Source organism: Apus apus, chromosome 5, assembly GCF_020740795.1.
Source record: "Apus apus isolate bApuApu2 chromosome 5, bApuApu2.pri.cur, whole genome shotgun sequence".
Lineage (NCBI taxonomy): Eukaryota > Metazoa > Chordata > Aves > Apodiformes > Apodidae > Apus > Apus apus.
Genome location: NC_067286.1, coordinates 18,970,894 through 18,984,111, shown reverse-complemented (window position 1 = coordinate 18,984,111; position 13,218 = coordinate 18,970,894). Strand labels below are relative to the sequence as shown.

The following is a 13,218-nucleotide window of genomic DNA, read 5'->3' as shown; positions in this document are numbered from 1 at the left end:
GCTGGGAAAATACAGCACTTGGAGGAGAAAATTGTTTGGCAGGTTTGAGAAAGTCATCGAGTAGTGTATTAAAAAATTTTAATAAGTCTTCAATGTTGTATACATGCATGGAGAAGCATGGCAGGTACAGACTGTGCCTATTTATAGATAGCCTATTTATATTAGAGCAGAGTGATGTATTTTGTCAAACTCTGCAGAAAATAAGTGTCTGTGTAGATTTCATATACATGAGGTATCATTTCCCTCAGGTAAATGCTGTAGCTTCATGATGTCAAACTAGTCTGGAGTTAAAGAAAAAAATCAATATTCAATATCTATATTCAGTAAAGACTGTTGCAGAGTTAACCTATATCCTGTTCCCTCTCCAGAGTATTTTGAAAACCAGCTAGTCAAGCACAGCATCACCTTTGTAATCCAAAAAAGCTGCATTATATTGCAATCAGACACTGAGGCCACTTGACATCTCCACCCTTCCCACTGCCATCAACCATTTTCTCAGCTTTTGAGTTTTTTCCTAAGTTTGGACTTCTATGTTGTTACAGTAGAAAGAGAAAAGAAATGTGCACATTCTAGGCAGGAGGTTCTAAACTGGCTTCTTTGCACTAGTCTGGCATTTCTTGCTGTGGAGCTTTCATAGAGGCCAGAATATGTGGTCTTGCTGTTGTGTTCTGCTGTGTAAGTGCTCACATGTTATGAAGTTGCTCTTCCTCTGGGTATTCTCTTACGAGAGTGCAGTCAGAGATGTTCAGAATAACTTCAATTTCATTAAAGTCTTGAGAAACTGCCCTTTTAATTTGACATATATTTTTTTTTTCTGTCCAATTTGAAGAATATTTGTATGTTTAGTGGCACGTAAAGGACCTAATTTGAATTCTTTGGCCCTGTAACAACCAAAAAACAGTGTCAGAAGAGGCGGAGTGAATTTGCCTTTGAGTTAAACTTTACAGAAGAAAAATGTGAGAAGAAGATGCAGCTATATTAGATTACACTGTGAGACAGTTACTCAGACCTTGCTGCTTTGAGAAATGAAACTGTGATTATCATGTATTGAGCAAAATTCATGGGAACATTTGAAGCAAGAGCTTCAGCTTGGAAAAATAAGACAGCAAAATACAGTTTAATATTTCTACCCTCACTCTGTTTTGATTGTGGAGTCAATAACAAAGAAGCCATTCTTGCTGTCAATTTGAAGAGTTTGCTACTTTCTGGGGTCTATATAGATGAGTGTAAAACAGTGAAATGCCTGTGCTGTTGGCTAATAACGTGTCATGGAAGACCTGTTAATTCTGATAATTGCATGTGGTTTAATTTTTCCATCATGCCACTGGCAACCAGAAGCAGTGTGCAAGCTTTCTAAGTGAAGAGTTAAGGAAAGATGGATTTCCTGGCCGATTTCATCTGCACTTGAAAGACACGATGGCAGCAAGCAGGTTGCATTAACAAGTTGGTAACATGAGACAAATAATTGCTTACAGATGTCTGAAGGTGCAGAGAAGTGTGCTGAACCTTGGAGGGCACTGATGCTTTTGCTTATCATATGTCCCACAGTTGTCTTTCTTATTGCTCTTTTTTTTTCCCCTCAAGGAAAAAATCACATTCTTCAGATCATCCCAACATCTTTGCAAAATCTTTGGCTGCTCTGGCTCGTCTGGTGCCAAGTGCTTCTGCAGCCAGCAGTGTTGTGGCTTGCCAAGGGGCAACTTGAAGCCAGGAGCTGGGTTGGTGTGTCCTAAGACAGAAACCCTTCAGGTTCTTCCTGAAAGCAACCAAGCACTGGGGAAGAGGAGCAAGGGGAAGATACCAAGAAGACATGTAGCTCTGGGGCTGGCTGGAGTTTGTTTACTGGGCTGGAGATGAGGCCACCCCCAATGGCTGCCTGTCTCTTCTGCGACCTACTGTGCCCCAGGGACTGCCACAGCTGGGACTGCATTGTGGCAGCATTGCTCCCATAGCTGGAAGGTTTGGGTAACATGGCTTGCAGTAGCTTGGCTTCAGGTGGTTCTGTAGTCACCGTGTGCTCTGAGCTGGGCTGGTTGCAGGTCCATGGAGTTTCAGAGGAGGAGGACTAGATAGACTCTCTCTTCCGTCTTCCTTGCAGCCACCTCTGAGGACCATGGTTCCCTGGGGATTTTGTCTACTTGTGGTTTATCCTCAGTGTGTTGGATCAGTCTTTTTCTTTGGTGAACTCTGAGAAACTATTTATGGCTGGACAGGGAGGATGCTCCTTTTGGCTTGTACAAGACAACACTGAAGTCACGTTTGATGCGGGAAGTTATCTTTTTTTTGTATATGTGTATGGGACGAAGCAGCACAGTGGACACAGACCCCAGGGAACTAGGTTAGGTCTTAGACCAAGTCCTGTCCATCTGAGAGTAGATGGGGACTCTGCCATCATTGCTGCTGTGTTTTTTTTCTCCTGATGGTATCTACAGAAAGTAATAATCTAGAGGCCAGTTTACTAGTTGCATGTGCACTTCACTGGGCAATACCTTTTAGTTTCTCCTTTAATGTTAAATCTGTCTTTGGATGCCCCTACAGAGTGAGTTGCTGTCATCCACACAAGCACTAAGCTGTGCAGAGCCCAGCTAGCATGCGACCTGTGCAATGCAAGTGCTCTGCGGCTGGTTTGCATGTCTTCATTTAAAAGCAGTGTCTTCCATACAGGCATGTGTGTGCCTAAGAACAAAGGCATGGCATCATGTCTTCCAGCAGATAAGACTCTCTCTTGCTCAAAATCAGCTGTGTCTCTCTGCACAGAGAGCGGAGTTCTGACAGTCCTGCTGTGTGCAGTCAAGCTCTGTGCTCACTTTGCACAGGGGCTTTTCAACTTTAGACTAAGGAAGCTAAAGTTGTCGGCAAAGTTTTTTTCTATTAGTACTTTTCTAATGTATTTCCCATGCTGTGTACGTATTTACTAACCTCCTTTTCTTCCCTATTGTTTTTTTATAATTTTCTTTTATTTCAGCTTCTGACATGAAGAAAGATATAGAGTCTTTAATAGCCCAGGAAAAAGCAGAGATCGTTGCCAAGTATGAGAAGGTACCAATCTCATGTTTCTTCCTGACATGCTGGCTAAGGCTGAAGCTATTTGATTAGGAATGCTTCAACCAAGAACTTCACCTCCCTGCAGGCATCACCTCATCACTCATGCCATCAGGCTTTGTGGTGGCTCTCTCTACCTGCTTCTTCCTGCACATCCACTCACACCACATTCCCAGAGTTTTTTGCAGATCCCATGTGTGCTCAGCACGGATACAGAAGAGTCCTGGGCTTCTAGTACTTTGGTTCTCTTTTAACAACAGTATGGCTTATGCCCAGCAGTGCTATTTAATGTACAGCCCTTCCCAACCTATAGTAGAGGCACACCAGGGACACTAGCAAGGCATTTTTCTCTTGCCTGCATTGTATTTGTCTCTTTAGAGTAGGTTTTGGTCTCAGGGCTCTATGCCTTCTAGGATGTAGGGGGGGGCAGAATACAGCCACTGGGGCATTCCTGATGCTGGGGCTCGCTCATGGTTGTCCTTCTTCTTTCAGGGCAGGCAGGAAGGAGCTCAGATTGACCCATGGGAAGATGCTGATTTCACACTGTATAAGGTTACAGACCGGTTTGGATTCCTGCAGTAAGTCCTCCTGCCCTTTCCTGTCCTTTCTGACCCACATGCCTGTGTGGACCATTTATCTGCATCAAATGTGGCAGACCCAGCATCTTATCTATAAGCTTATCTGTGGTTTGGCTTCATCAGTCCCAAATGCAGTAGTAAAGACTAGATGTGCCTCCTTCCTCAACCACGCATGTTCAAACACTGATGCTTTGAATCTGCTGCAAGGCAAGCCTCAGAAATGGTTTTCCATCATGAGCCTGGTGTCAGAAGGTGCAAGCTGGTGCTCCTGTGCCTCTGTGAAAGCCGGTGGTGTGTCGCAGAGGAAGAAGTTCTTGTGTTTGTGCCTGATGTGTAAGAAGGTGTAGGAATAGATGAGAGAAGGTATTGATAATTCTCAGTTTCTCTTATGAAGTCCCTGTCCTAAGCAAGGTGTATCTGAACTAGATGCACACCTGTGCCTGGGGAGAATGTTTAAAAGAACTATTTTTTATTCCAAATCTGAACAAAAAGTTTTAATAGTAGGTGCTTTATGTGCAGGAGGAGAGTTCAAAGCGATTGATGTTCAGAAATATCCTCCCCTGCCCTTCTAATTGCTGACTGTGTGTGTATTGAAGAGAAGCTTTATGTCCAGGATTTCTAGTGATGTCCAGTGCTTGATTACTCCCCAGCAGGGTGGAGGAGTTTTGGCTGGTACTTCATCTGCATCTTCCTTGTTGGGGACAGCTGAAGAAGAGGCACGAAGCCTCTGAGCTGTATCTCCTGGTCACTGAGTTACAGCACCTCATGCTCCTCTGCACACTTTTCTTGTTCATAGAATGACCAATGATCCCTTGTTTTTCCAGTGAGCAGGAGCTGCCGACCTGCACAGCCTTGGAGGAGAAGGTGAGAGCCACCAGCTCTGTCATCATGGGTTTCAAATCCTTACCACACAAGCTGGGCAGGGGATGTTTTTAGAGGAAATGAATGTATAAGTGAAAGTGAAGCAGGCAGCCAGTACCCACTGGTCACTGCTGCTCGTGCAGAGGTGGGAACTCTGCACAGTGCCCAGTTGTTGGAGCTTTTATTTTGCTGAGTTAAGCATCTCCTCTCCAGCACTGGAGTCATACCTTTTAAAACAATTTTTTACTTTTCCTTCTCCTTTGGTACACTGCTCAGTGGCTGCAGCTTGAAGAGACGATTGCACATCTGGGCGAAGGTTGTAGGTAACCATCTTCTCCACATTCCTCTCCCCTGAAGTGGAATCCTCTGTTAGGATCCTGCTCACTGAGACTAAATAGCATCTTGTTTCTGATCTGATATGTTGGTAGAATCTGAGGCTAGCTGAACCTGCAGGGATTTTTATTGTCAAGACATATTAGTCTTGGAAAAGCTTTCTCCATATGAAGCTTCTGTGTCTTGTTTTTACCAGTGCTGATTTAATTTTACCATGGGTTGAAATTGCTGATTCCTGGAAGCACCTATGAATTTTTTCCATCCCCAATTGTCTGATTTGGGCTCAACACGACAACAAAGGAACAGCCCTGTGGCCCCTCACTCAACTCCCCTTCCCCGCCCCGCCCCCCCCCCCCTCCCCCACCCCCTGCCTCCACACTCTCTGGATGAGAACAAAGCTCAAGGGTTGAGACAAAGGACAAGGTGGGTTCTTCACTGATTAAGGCCCCAGGCAAAACAGACTCAGCTTGGGGGAAAAAAAATATTTAATTTAATACTAATCACTAATCAAACACACACAGGACACAGAAAACACAAAGAGCAGAGCTTGCATATGTTACCCCCACCCCTCCCTTCTTCCTGGGCCCAAATTACTTTGTTCTCAGTTTCTCTCCCTCCTTCCCCCCAGCGGCACAGGGGGACAGGGGATGGGGTTTAGAGTCAGTTCACAAGCTGGTGGTTCTTGCCGCTCCTTCCTCCTCAGGGAGAAGGATTCCTTACAGTCTGTCCCGGCTTCCCCACGGGGTCCCTCCCATGAGAGAGAGTTCTCCATGAACCTCTTCTTCATGAGGCCTTCCCATGAGGTCTGGAGCTGCTCCAGCCTGGGCTTCTCACAGTCACAGGCTCCTTCGGGAACAGTCACCTCCCCTGGCACTGGGGTCTTCCAAAGCTGCATAATCAGAGTCCACAGGCAGCAAATCCTCTGGCCGCAAAATCCAAGTCCACTGGCCAAGTTCACTCATCCTCGTGCCTTCAGGGAATGTTCCACCACGTTCCTCTATGAGTGCAGCAGGACAGTTGCCATCTCGCCATGGGTTGCAGGGAAAATTCTGCTCGGGCACCTTCTTCCCCTTCCTCCTCACCACCACCAGCACCGCTCTCCTTCCCCAGCAAAGCTCTTCTCCTTGTAACTGCTTCTCTGCTCAGGTCTTACCTCAGTTCTTTTGTATGTTAATCGCTGAGGCGCATCTATTGTCCCTCTAATGGCTCCTTGGCTGGGTTTGGAGCAGTGGGAGCTTCTCAGCTTCTTATGGGAACCACCCCTATGGCCTTCTGCCACTACCAAAAAAGCCACCAAACCAGAACACCAATGCAAGGTGTTGCACAGAAGTTTAAACCTAAAGAGAATGATGTTGTGTATTTTCAGGAGGTACCTTCTGGGGCGCTTTTTTTCTTAAATTTATCATGTCTTCTTGCTCCTTGCACCAGCAAAAACACCAGGAAATTGAACGTGTGGACAAGTGGCTAAAGATGCTGAAGAAATGGGGCAAATACAGAAACAGTGACAAGGTAAGGAGGAAAAGAAAAAGTGCTTGTCTGGAGGGATGGAAATGGTGCATCCTTCCTAGGGGTTAGGCTTTTGAAATGTTGATAGAGAAACCAAAGATGACTGGAAAATATTGCCTAATTCTGCCTGCCAGGCTCCAACATTTTAATTCTTTCCTTGAAGTTACTAGGTTACCAAATGAGGGAGAAATCCTGTTCTGACTAGCATAGTTTTAAAAATGGTTTCCTAAATGCTGCTGACATATTTGCACTTCTGCTTCCTTTGTGCAAGCAGGAGCACAGCAGAGATGTTAATGTGCCCAGCTGGGTCCCTGCCCTGAGAGCAGGGAGTGATGCATGCCACAAGTCGCTTTTGGTCTCCACCATTTGCGAATGGTATGGGGGATGTGACTAACATGGTCGAGCTGATTTGTCTAGGACGTCACCTGGATTTTGTATTTTGCTTCTAGCTGTACCTGTGAGAAGCTGCTTAGGTGTTAAGAGTGTGTGGAAATGAAGGATGGAGACGCCAACCTTGTGTCTTGGCTTTGGTGTTCAGAATAAACTTTACACCAAACACCACTGCAAAATTGAGATGTTTTTAATAAATAATATTTGTAATATGTTCCTATTTCAAATGTCTTCAAACAACCCTTGAACCTAATGATAGGACCATTTCTAGGTAAGGAGAGGAGCATCACACCTGACTTGATCTGCTTATGGCACTCTGCACAGGAGAGGGCTGAGGCTCAGCATCACATTGTCACCATTGCCTCTGCAGCCTTCTTGTTTGGCAGTAGTAGTGGGTGTTAGGCTGTATTGCTTCTTCTGGCTCCTGCTTGAAAGTCCTCAGGAGAAACTTGAGCTCAATTAAAAGGTTGTGCAGAAGGTATTTGCATAGCTGCAGGGGAAACACTGAGCAGGGCATCCCCCTTGCCTGGCTGTCCAGGATAATGTCAGGTTCACCCAGCTAAAGACCAGCATAAGTCTTGTCCTTTTATTAAAAAACCCCAAGATCTTATTTACAACAGGGATGGGGTGGAGATGGGCTTGGGGTTTTCATAATCCTTCTGTACTTCAGGATTATTCCAATCATTTTGCTCATTGGTGCTGCAACATGAGCAAAACCAGAGGCACTCTCACGGCTTTGGTTTCTCTAATTAGAAACACCAATTGGTTAGTGGCCTTTTGAGTAAAACACCAAATTCCAGCAGAGTGCAGGGAATTCCTTCAAGTCCTGGAGGATGTTTGAGATGGGTAACAATTAGTAATTTTAACATACTTTGGCTTCCTTGTGTCAGCTGACAGACAGGATTTGGGGTAAGGGGTGTGTGAAATGGTAGTGATTGTCATCTGTCTTTTGGTTTTACCCCAATAATTAGTGGTTGTGTTTAGCATGCTACAACTGATGTTGCTTAGGCCTGCTGGACAGTGAGGGGCTAGACTGTCAAGTGAGTTTTGAGGGTCTTTGGATCAGAAAATCACAGAGCTCTTGTGATGGAATAAATCATGTTATTTATAACTATCCATAAATTATGGTTGACTCTTGGGCTGGGGGAATGGAAATCCCTATCCACCCCCTCCCAGTGGGTCTAGGACAACTGTCTGCCAGCAACTCTCCTCCAGACACTTCTATACCACCAGCTCTCTACTGGGACAACTCCACATGGATTGACAGATGGTGTACAGTGCTGCATCTGGTCCTCTGTGCCATGCAACACTGTGCCAGTCCCCCACCGCAAGCCGCCAGTCACCCCTGCAGCATCACAGCTGCCTTTTCCCCAGCTTCCTGAGCAAAACACTCCTGTAGTTCTTTCCACTTGCCTTCCATCCTTCTTGCATGTTAGCTGGCTATGCTTATGCTGGCCAAAATTTTAATTTTTGTATTTCAAAACGGCAAGGCTTGTATGACAAAACTGCAGGCACTTCCCCCAGGCAGTGTGTCTGGCTTTCCCCCTAGCAGCCCCCCTTGCACCCCCCACCTTGCCTTCCCTGCCACTTGCTCCCCCGCCACTTGCTCTCCTGCCTGCACACCTCCTCCTCCACCTAATGTTATGTGTATTGCAGACAGGGCAGGAACAAGCTCACTGGTAGTTCCTCTGTCAGTCTCCCATGAGTGACTGCTCACTGCCAGGCACCTGGGGCTCCCCACGGCACTCTGCAGAGCCCCTGTTGTTGTTGAAGGGCTTTGCAGAGCTCGCCATGTGTGGGGAAGACCCGCGCAGGGCAGCAAGGAGAAGCAGGGCAGCAGCAGGGGGCAAGGAGGTGCGACAGGGAGGAGCAGTTCATCTGCCAGTCTATGTGGAATTGTCCCAGTGGAGAGTCAGCAGTGTGGAAACATCTGACGTAGAGGTGGTGGAGAGGGAGGGTTGGTGGTGAAGAGTTCCTAGGAGTTGACAGTTGTCCCTTTCTGCTCCCAGCAAGCAGGGTTGTTCTTGGCCTCAAGCAGGGAGGAAGCAGTCTAGTGACCTTGGGGAGTAGGAGGGAGCTTTGGTTTCAGTCCCATCCAGCTGAACAACCATCCTGCTGCCTTACACCTGTACAGCTACAGGCAGGAAGGTCTATGCATCACAGCCACACAGTGTTAAGTGTGAAGAGGTACAAAAAAGTAATTAAAAAAATTAAGTTAGGTTGCATCCTTCACCCTGTTTGTGCAACCCCATGCTCCTGTGTCAGGAGTGTGAAGGCTGCTTGGAGATTCCTGCTGTCAAAGACAAGATTGCTGCATCTAGTCCTTGGAGAGGGGTTCTAAAGGCAGGCTGGTGTGCATGGAACCACTGTGAAGCATCTGAGATATCTCCACATATAAAGGGAATGGTCTGTGTCCAGCTCTTCCAGTAAGATTAAAAATATGAGATGTGGCTTGATTTTGTCTGAGTAGAAGATGCCCCTTCTGCGTTAGCACAGACAGAGAAGGTCAGTGTGTCTTTTCATATGGCTAGTGGTCTGCAGCAGCAAACGATGGAGGTCCAGCAGGACCAGCAAACCTTGCATGTGTTTCACTCCCTGCAGATGTGCCGGCGAGTGTACAAAGGGATCCCACTTCAGGTGCGAGGCCAGGTCTGGTCACTTCTGCTGGATGTTGAGAAGATGAAGAAGGAGAATGAAGGAAAATATGAGGTATGGGCTTTTCCTGTAAAAGACAATGGGAGCAATTGATGGGGAAGCTAGTTTGGTGGGGCTTCACTGGCTGGAGCAAGTGAACCTGTGGTGGATGCAGGCATGTCCATCTCTACCTGCACGGACAGGAGGGAAAGGGGAGTTCCTGTGGGGATGCTTGAAGAGGCATGTGTGGGGGACACTCAGCCCTTGCAGGGTAGTAGCGTGAGGGGTGTTCTGACATGTACTGGTGGTCAGGCCCAACCCTGTCCATGAACTGCTGCAACCTCTGAGAAGCAAAGACTTAAAATTAGTGAGGACTGAAAACGTAAAGGGGATAAACTCTTTTATCTGTGTGTGTACATTAGGCTGGGGCCTTTTAGCTTATTAGCCAGCTACTTTCCCTAATATGGTGCTTCCATTTATTCTGCTGTAAGCCACAACTAAAGATGCATTTGGTGTTACTGAATCCATAGGGAAGATGCAGGGGAGGGTGAGCTTAGGAACTGTACTGCTCACAGTTTCCCAAGCTCCCTGAAGTGATGTAGAGTAGCCATCAGAACCCTGCAGCAGATAGGTGCTGGATGGGGGTACCCCAGACCTCTCTTAGTGCTTGAAAATTTCATTCAGGGTGTTTTGAAATGTGCAGCAAAGTCAGAAGCCTTGAATCAGCTGACAATGAGTCATTAGTCAAGATACCAAATTAAGGGTGGCATGAGGGCAGATCTTGCAAGCTTGAGGGTGGATTTCAGAGCACAGGGCCCTGGATTACAACTTAGATGTGCAGTTGGAAGTTGACTGGCAGCATTGGAAGAACTTGAATGGAAGTGGCTTTTTTAATCTTCAATTTTTTTAACTACCTTGACATTTTCTATTTAAAATGAAATAAAAATATTTTTTCTGTTAAAAAACATTTACTTTTTCTGCAGACAGAAGAGCCTGCCTTGTATTGCTTCCTACCTGCATGCCATAGGCTTGTATTCCTTGGTATAAAATAAACAGGTTTTGTAGCATGCGATGAACAAGAACGCAAGTGATGGGACTTGCTGTATTTTTTAAAATTTTATTTCAGGCATCTTGGCTCCTTTACGCCACCTCTTTCCATAGGCAGCATGTGGAAGCCCTTGGTTGATTTAAATTATTTTCCAAAACTGTTATGATTTAGCTTGCATCGTGTGCCTACCTGGGTGACGATCAGTGTGTCATGGAGTCAGTTATGCTTCAGAGGCAGAGGTCAAGTGCTGCTTCCAGCAGGTGTTTAAAAAAATCCATGTATTAAGCAGGATGATGCTAATGCTCATTATAGTGAGCCAAGCATAGATGTTAATAGTGAGATGCTGCTGGGATGGACATTCAGAGGCTTGGGAAGGCAAGCTGGGCTCATGTCAATAAACAGATTATAAAGTTCTCCCAGCATGCAGATTCTTATCACACTCCCTCCCTTATAGCTGTGCTGCAGAGGCAAGGAAGCAATCCAAACAAACTAAAGTTGCAAGGAGTTTATCTGTGCTCCAGAGGGGTCTGCGATAAACAGGAGCTTCAGGGCTAATAGGCTTTTCTGGATGTAGACTCCCTGCAAGCTCATCTTAAACTTCCTCTTCTTTTGGTAAAACCTGTCGCCAGTAATTAGCTCTCCCCTCGTATCCTCTAGAAGAGGCTCAGTGCAAGTCCTGGATGAGTGGTTTTGCTTTTCAAGAGGGGACCAAGCCTCAGCCCTAGCCCTTTGCCTTGGAGGACCTAGTCCCAAGGCCAACCTGTTTCTCCTTATGGAATGAACCATGGCACAAAATCCTGGATTTTGCATGTGCCTTGAGTTTTGAGCATGCCACCTGGCATGTAACAGGTGATTTATCTTTTTTTATATCCACTGCTCCCTCTGTAGAGATGTTGTTCCCTGCGCTTGGGCTAATGGAGTAGCTGCTTTTTCCAACCTTGCTCCCTGTGCCCGTATCACCTGATGCAGTTGAAAAGCCTGGTCCATTTTCTTCCGTAGTGCTTTGTCCTATCGCAGCTGTCCTCCAAGTCCTCTCCATGCAAGTCTCCAAGTCTTCCTCAAGGCCATAGCAGCTCAAGTGGGCCCTGATTCTGCATGAGTCTGAAGGCTACCATGGGATGTGCCATACTTGGTTTCAACATGAGTATGATGCTCTGCCTCCCTGAGATTTTATAGCCACAACCGAGAGGACTTGAGGAGAGCTGAGAAGGTCGCAGAAGAAACACGCTGGCCATGGGGCACAACAGAGGCATCGTGACTTTTACCCACGTGACTGTTTTGTTCTCTGGGACGAGACCTCCATCCAGCTTCCCAGCATCTGCTCTGCTGTTGGCTTGCAGGGAGCACTTGGAGTGCTAATAAGCTTTGCTCCACAGATGTGGAGTGCCCATGTAACTTAAAAATGGGGGAAAATGGAAAACAACCCATCCTGGCCTTCTTGTTTACCATCTGCAGAATTAATAAAGCCTCCTGGGTGTATGGAGGTGACGTGCTGTGCAACCTACCTGCAGTTCAGGTGCAGTGATTTTTAAAAGGCCCAAAATAGTGTTTTTACAATGTTTGTGTTCTGGCAGGGAAAACAAGAGGACCTTTAGCAGGGAAATTTGAACTGAAAGGACCTGATACATATGAACAGTCATCTTGTCTTAGGTAGTCTGCCTGCTTTATAGAGGGCAACAGGCCATAGGATATAGAAAGCACAAGATTTACAGGGTATAAGACATAGAGTCTATTATTAGTAAGTTTGCTGACACCAGGCTAGGCGGGAGTGTTGATCTGCATGAGGTTAGGAAGGCTCTACAGAGAGACTTGGATAGATTGGATCATTGGGCTAATGTCCATGGTGTGGACTTCAACAAGGCCAAGTGCTGGGTCCTCCACTTGGGCCACAACAACCCCATGCAATGCTACAGGCTTGGGGAAGTGTGGCTGGAGAGCTGTCTGGCAGAAAAGGACTTGGGCGTTCTAATTGACAAGCTGCTGAATATGAGCCAGCAGTGGCCAAAAAAGCCAATGCCATCCTGGCTTGTATTAGAAATAGTGTGACCAGCAGAAGTAGAGAGGTGATTGTCCCCCTGTCCTCAGCACTGGTGAGGCCACACCTGGAGTATTGTGTCCAGTTTGGGGCACCTCAATTCAAGAGAGATATTGAGGTGGTGGAGAGAGTACAGAGGAGGGCAACAAAGCTGGTGAAGGGCCTAGAGAAAAAATCTTATGAAGAATGCTTGAAGGAGCTGGGAATGTTTATTTTGAGAAAGAGGAGGCTGAGGGGAGACCTAATCAGTCTGTCAGAGGTTGGTGCTGGTCTCTTCTCACAGGTAATTAGCGACAGAACAAGAGGGAATGGCTTCAAGCTGCAACAGAGTAGGTTTAGACTGGACAATAGGAAAATTATTTTCACAGGAAGAGTGGTTAGACACTGGAATAGGCTGCCCAGGGAGGTGGTTGAGTCACCATCCCTGGATATGTTTAAGGGTCATTTGGATGTGGTGTTGGTGGATATGGTTTAGGGGAGAACTTTGTAGAGTAGGGATGATGGTCGGCCTCTGTGATCCCAAGGGTCTTTTCCAACCTGAATAGTATTATGATTCTGTGATTCTACAGCAGGAAGATTGTTTTCATCAGATCTTCATTCCATTGTAACTTTTATCCTCCCTTGTCTTGTGCAGGCAATAATTCGAAATAGCCCCTGTACTGTTGCTCCTCCATACAACTGCTTTCAGGGTTGGAGTTAATATTCCCAGTATGCTATGACTGCCTTGAGAATTTGCTGTGCTGGACATATTTGGGTGCTAATGACCTTCTGATATTCCCCAGAGCTTATGT

The 13,218-nt window shown here is 46.2% G+C and overlaps 1 protein-coding gene across 6 annotated transcripts in view; it reads left to right on the top strand.

The window, feature by feature from the left end:
* Positions 1–13,218, top strand: part of LOC127385701 (uncharacterized) — a 77,778-nt gene that overhangs the window by 50,756 nt on the left and 13,804 nt on the right. For 5 of the 6 annotated variants that reach the window (XM_051621704.1, XM_051621705.1, XM_051621707.1 and 2 more), the window contains 5 exons: positions 2,966–3,039; positions 3,535–3,620; positions 4,445–4,484; positions 6,243–6,323; positions 9,312–9,419. In XM_051621704.1, coding sequence (XP_051477664.1) covers positions 2,974–3,039; positions 3,535–3,620; positions 4,445–4,484; positions 6,243–6,323; positions 9,312–9,419 — 381 coding nt within the window. In that variant the 5' untranslated portion in view covers positions 2,966–2,973. Of the gene's footprint in view, positions 1–2,965; positions 3,040–3,534; positions 3,621–4,444; positions 4,485–4,757; positions 4,805–6,242; positions 6,324–9,311; positions 9,420–13,218 lie in introns of those variants that run through there. The other variant, XM_051621708.1, reaches the window with a different exon arrangement.